This window comes from Haliotis asinina, chromosome 3, assembly GCF_037392515.1.
Source record: "Haliotis asinina isolate JCU_RB_2024 chromosome 3, JCU_Hal_asi_v2, whole genome shotgun sequence".
Taxonomy (NCBI): domain Eukaryota; kingdom Metazoa; phylum Mollusca; class Gastropoda; order Lepetellida; family Haliotidae; genus Haliotis; species Haliotis asinina.
The window spans coordinates 13,684,890-13,690,889 of NC_090282.1; the positions used below are offsets into that span (position 1 = coordinate 13,684,890).

General features: G+C 41.8%; 1 protein-coding gene across 1 annotated transcript; it reads right to left on the bottom strand.

Annotated features, from left to right (window-relative positions):
- Window positions 1-2,463: 2,463 nt before the first annotated feature.
- Window positions 2,464-4,242, bottom strand: LOC137279239 (uncharacterized). The gene is made up of 2 exons (XM_067811741.1): window positions 4,084-4,242; window positions 2,464-3,395 (listed from the first exon to the last, which is right to left on the bottom strand). The coding sequence occupies exon 2, from the start codon at window positions 3,384-3,386 to the stop codon at window positions 2,811-2,813; it is 576 nt and encodes a 191-aa protein (XP_067667842.1). The 5' UTR covers window positions 3,387-3,395; window positions 4,084-4,242; the 3' UTR covers window positions 2,464-2,810.
- Window positions 4,243-6,000: the final 1,758 nt, after the last annotated feature.

A 6,000-nucleotide genomic window follows, 5' to 3' on the forward strand; every position in this document is an offset into this window, starting at 1 on the left:
CCCTGATCCACTCTGAAGAAAATGTACTTCATTTGAGGTCAACTGATGTAAGTGGCATTGTTCGCTATATGCTCCTGTTCACCCACCAGTGTGTGGGTACCCGGTAGGCTAAAATGAGAATGTGACCCATAATTTTCCACAGTCTCACTGGTAGCTAATTGTAGTCTCATATTTGTGTTTTCTGATCAGCCTCATAACGGCCTAGAATAGATAGCAGCCCTTGTATTTCCTCCAGAGCACTGAAAATATTGCCACGGGGTGGACGAAAAGGTCTGAGGTCTACTCATATAATGTCATCGCTCTTTTTTTGCTTCTACGCCCAGCGGCATCTGTTTCGTCGGATAGCCCAGACCGCATCGATTTTGGCGTGCGGGTTTCATGTACATTTGAAGGAATTTGGCTGTTATTGTATTACAGCATATTCAGAATACGATGGTAGAGTCTCTGAATCTCTGTGGCTTTCTCCTGGTAGTCTAGAAAGACTTCAAAATCACAATGAACCTTTGTACGATGCTGCCAGGCCGGACTCTGTTCCGTTCAGGAAGAGGTGTAAACGTTTGGTGAATACATAGGATATTCAGTGCGGTCGAATCCACGCCCCTTTATTGTGGACACTACGACAACTCAATACAAAGCATTTGGGCGGTCTTCATTGTGCCGAAATACGGAACAGACTGAAGCCGGATCAGAGGGCGTGTAAATGATCATAAATAAACTAGCTTCAGTCGGGACCAAATTCAAGTGCTGATATAGAAAGCATGTGGGAATACGGGGGTTTCGGTTTTGAGGGCTTCCATTTCAATTATATTAGGTAGGTATAGCATAAACATTGCCCTGATAGAGCAAGGCACGTTTCATGAGTGTAGTTTGGATAGTTTGGATATTCTAAGGCAGTTGTCTTGACAAAGTAGAAAAAAGAACTATCCTCCAACAAGGTGAAATGTTTTTATATGTAACGCTTGGGTCAGTTTCTTTCTATGAATGATTCGAAAGAAAACACTGGAAACTGGACAAGAAGTTCAATTTCGGTTTCAGGTACCTCGGTGATTGTGAAAGGAGGGAATGAAACTAGTTACAAAGCTGCTGACTGGAAACAGTTCCTCACATATAGTCTGAACGTTCTCTCCTTATTTTCATCTATATTTTGTAGAATCGACCATAGCCATGCCTAAAATAAGAGATAGGTGTTGGCATGGTGATGTGACAATGGCCTTGTAAGTAGGAATTGTCGTTTTCCGGCAATATGTATTGTAAACCTATATCTAGACCTGTGTGTCTTTAGGTGTGCATGTATTTCGTTTGACCAATTGTTTAGCAAGAGATTCAGTATTCCTCAATAAACTGCTACTGCAACTGAAAATCTATCGGTACTACAGCTACTTTTCCCATGTATACCTATATACATTCTGCCATGTTCAGTTTGAATTCATATTACGTCTTTATTTCAAATGATATTTTCTTTCTACTTTAATTGTTTCAAATTAAAATGTAGCAATAGATGGTAATCTGCACTTTTGTGTGCATATATACTGTCGCTTTTGGGCAAACACATGGTAGATATAAGCAGAAAGCAGTAGAATACGTCAGTGTGCACAATTTAATGGTGCACTGTAGTCAGTTGAGTCCATTCCATCTTTAGAGGTTATCTAAATAATTGGATACACTCGAGAATATGCTCCTATCATATGTATTTGGTACAACTGCAGGTTGTCATAGTACATGCAAAGTATTTAGAGACTGCAACACTTGCTTCTGTAAGCACGAAGAATCTCTTTGCCGCCTTTGAATCACACTCCGGGTGTTATCAGTCAGGTTTGTCAGACCCGGGGGTGTGAATGGAGATAGTGTGATGCACCTATCACTTTCTTGAGATTACTATCAGCAATTTCAAGTGGATAGCATGGTCAACTATGCAGTCATGAGTAACTTGTCATTTGTGGCGTACTGATTCCCATCATATACTTTGATATGCCTCGGGGTGAGTGAGTATGCATAACCATGTTCTCAAAAGTGTGTTCCATGTCAGGTACGTAATTCATGTTTCAGACCACTAAACTGGGGATAAAATGTGTACTTTGTGTGTGCTGGTTTTCACATCGCAGCAACAAAGATTGACCTCTGTGCGAACGAGTGAGTTGAAACTGGCCAAAGTGGGCAGACGTTTCAAACTTAAGACCCTCAACATGGGAGTATTCTGTCGAAGATGGAGGATCATATTCAGGTTATCTTTGGGACTCAAATTCATGATCGACTCCACAAGGAGGATGGCATGGTTTAAAGCCCTTATGGACAGCATTATCTCCCTTTAACTTTGAACAATCTCACCTTAGATAAAGGACCAAGAACCACAACTTCACTACTGCAATGCATCCAGAAGTTAATGCATTCAGTGCTATGGATGGCGCATGACTAAGCGTCCGTCGTGCATGTTAATATTCGGTCAGAATAAACGAGAACAACAACTTTTGTTGTTGGTATTTTGTTTTTATTCTTTCTATGGCAAGACTAACAAATACTGTTGCATGAACAATACACTTCTCATCGCACATTTCTACCACAGTCCTTTCTTAACCAGTCCATGAGGCGACCCGGTTGACCCAGCGTATCTAAATACTGAGCAGGCTCCACTGACCATACTGGACAGTGGACGAAAGCGGAACTGGGATTCTTCTAACCGGAATGAGCTCCTTTACGGTACTATCTGCAGTCCATACAGAAAGCACGTTGTTGTGACGTCAACCCAGCCGTGATGACGTGTACACTACGTAGAGACGTAATGGAGATAAAGCTATGGACGAAAGGTCAACAGTTTATGGGTTGAAATCTTTGTAGAAAATGATTGAGCTGACAATGGATCCATCTTTCATCTTGCCACCCATGGGAAGACAACCAACTTGGGTGAATCCGCCAACATTCTCAATGATTTTGATCATGGCGCGGTTGTTGCTGAAAGTGTCCACATACATTCCAACAAAGTTCAAATCTTGAGCAAAGTCCACACACATCTGGAGACAAAACTCGCCGATTTTCTTGCCTCTTTCCGACTTCTTAACAATGATGAAGGGGTCGGCAACGCTGTTGCAGCCACGGTAATACTTGCTGATGGCCAACATGAACGCAGCAACCATTTCACCAGTGTCCTTGCTCATTATGGCGAAGTTGAAGCTGCCATCGATGTCTTCACGGAATTCCTTCTCTGAAGAGTATTCATCCACTCCAAAACCATTGCCACTTTGGGCTGCAGCTTGGATGAGGCCGAATGTTTCCGACAGCTGGGAGTCACTCATGGTGTCGATGATGACGAGGCGGCCGTCGGGGAGGGTGGTGGTGTGAGGGACGACGCCAGGAAGGCGCCTGACTTTGTCGACTTTGTCGTTTATCAACATGATGGGGTTCTGGAAAAATAGGTACAAGAAATTTGATACTTGACAACATCGACATTCACGACAATTCGGCTTCATAAAACTGATTTTTTATTTGTATGCCTCATACCTACATTAGGTAGTGAATATATAACAAATCGTGAGGGCAAAGTCGGAGGGACATGTTAATACAATCTGTACATAACATGGGGTAATAGGAACTGATTAAACTCTATAAGAATTTCGTCCGTCGACGAATTCATCGTAGCAGCTTTCAGAAGTAGCTAAGCGTAACAACGCAGGCACATAATTGACAACGCGGACAATTCACACTTTCTGACATGCAGACAGAGGATTGATATTTGCAGAAAATGTTATATGCAAAGTGACCGATAAGATAAACGCGTGGCTATAGTCGCATAGGGTTTGGTCTGAAACGTTACCATATTAAATGTCTTAGGTTAGTGGCACTACTTAGCTAGCGTTTGGTGAATACACATGCATATTTCCGTTTCAAAACCATGTATGCAGAAACATAATCCGATTTACATACAAACTTATTTACCTGACCTATTTACTGACACGAATGAAATCGCTTTTCCACAAAGATCACACCGTCAGGTATTATCACAGCATGTTGGAAATTGCAGCATGCATATGCACAATATAAATATTATATTTGGCATATCCTGACTGATGTAGTAATGGTATATATACTTACGTTTGAAATCAGTTGATAATCCTCAGTATATACTGGAGAACAACCTGTCAGGTAAACGGACACAGCGTTGTTGGTCGCAAGACTTGCTGTCAGAACGTCTCGATGTCTCTCTCAGTCAAGAGAGAAATGTGACGAAACGCTGATCGCCTGCTCTTTTATGCTCGGTCCGGTAAACATGAGGAGATGTCAGGGGTCAATCTCAGAACGAGGCTGGAAGCGCGTCATAGTCACATGATATCAACAACATTTCTCGCAGCCGCCTGGGCTTTGACAAACTGACGAAATGCAGTAAACGTGACTCTCGCGAGGCATCACGTAGAATTTCACACAAAACCAAATACACCGATTATTTCTACTATTAAAAAATATTCAGACATATTGTTGATTATATATCACGGAATGAGTAGCTTGCCGAGGATGTGTGGCTGGGGGATTCCCCTATCAACAATTAGCGTTGCAAGCGTCAAAGCGTAAACAGGTTTGAATGGGTTTGCCTTCAGGACAGTGAACTGAACGAATAGTCAAACGCAACATTACCGTCGGTTGAGTTAAACTTCACCTTGTATGACGATGACGTTTGTCCCTGCAATAAATAATTATAATCAGGGTCACAGCTGCAATATAGCATTATAAAATGCAATGTGATTTTGAACGAATGATTGAAACGTTAGATCTCAATGATAAAAGTGTCAGATATAGGAATCTTACAGTCTTTACCTTCACGTGAACAGAATGTCTCCCCCCCCCCCCTCTCTATCTATCTATCTATCTATCTCTCTGTGTGTGAGAGAGATGGAGAGAGATAGAGATAGAGTGTGTTTGTGTGTTTGTGTGTGTCTCTCTCTCTCTGTTTGTGTGTATGTCGATCTCTGTGCGTTTATTGGAAAACAAATACTGTGGCGAATGTTATCGCCAAATTACAGTCGAGATAATGACTCATCTATCGTCACTTCACACTGTGCTCGCCCTCTCACTTTTAAACATGCAACTATTCGACTTATTGGTAGACTGCAGTAATGAATTGTTCCCTTAGTAAAATTCAGCTGTGACCATTTATCTTACAATTTTTTCTTGAACAACAATAGAAGCAGTAGATAAGACTGCAAAACTAAAGAAAGGTGTTGGAAAAGTGGAGTGACATTTTAGTGAGCAATTCAGTTTTCACTCGATTTGCTGGACCATATATCCAGTGCAATCAATATTTATATGCCAATTAGCGTCGGCACACATGGAATATTGTTCTTTTTTTTTGTTATCAGTATAACGTTTCCAGGAATAAATTCTATGGAACTAATGGCGGGTATCGACACGGAGTCGCAAAACTAACTCTAAAAAAGTTTCGCGTTAGAATAAGCGACATTATGTAGGACACACTGTAGCTCATCGTCATCATATATATATAATCTATACAATGTCCCCAAAGCGACTCATAACGCAATTTCATATAATTATTTCGAAAGAATCCCCACCACCGTGTCTCTTTAAGCTATTGTTGCCATTCTATGAAGTTTAAACCAAAAGTTTTATTACACACGGATGGGTGGTTCAATCTTATATGTCCCGACCAGGTGTCAAGCTAGCCGCAGCAGGGCTGCCCCGAACCCTCTAGCACATATTGTTGAAGGTACTGTCTCAAGAATGCTTGCCCCGGGGCTTTCATGAAGTCAGCGCGGGTGACCTTAAGGAGGTGTATTGAAGAAAGGGGAGCGGCTTTTGACAATAGTCAGTTTGCCCCCGCCTGTTCATGACGGGGCAGATTTTCTTTAGACTGCATATCAACCTTGGATCTTTTTGTACAGGGGAAATCGTGCGTTGAGCGTGAACTTTTAAACTCGTCATCGATTCTTCTGGAATGTTCGTCAACAGAAGCAGGCGTAATCCCAGCTGCCCCAACACACTTGTTACCCTATTGGTTAT

What these genes read in the sequence shown, in the direction of transcription:
- LOC137279239 (XM_067811741.1), bottom strand. Translation starts at nt 3,386, where the DNA reads ATGTTGATAAACGACAAAGTCGACAAAGTCAGGCGCCTTCCTGGCGTC.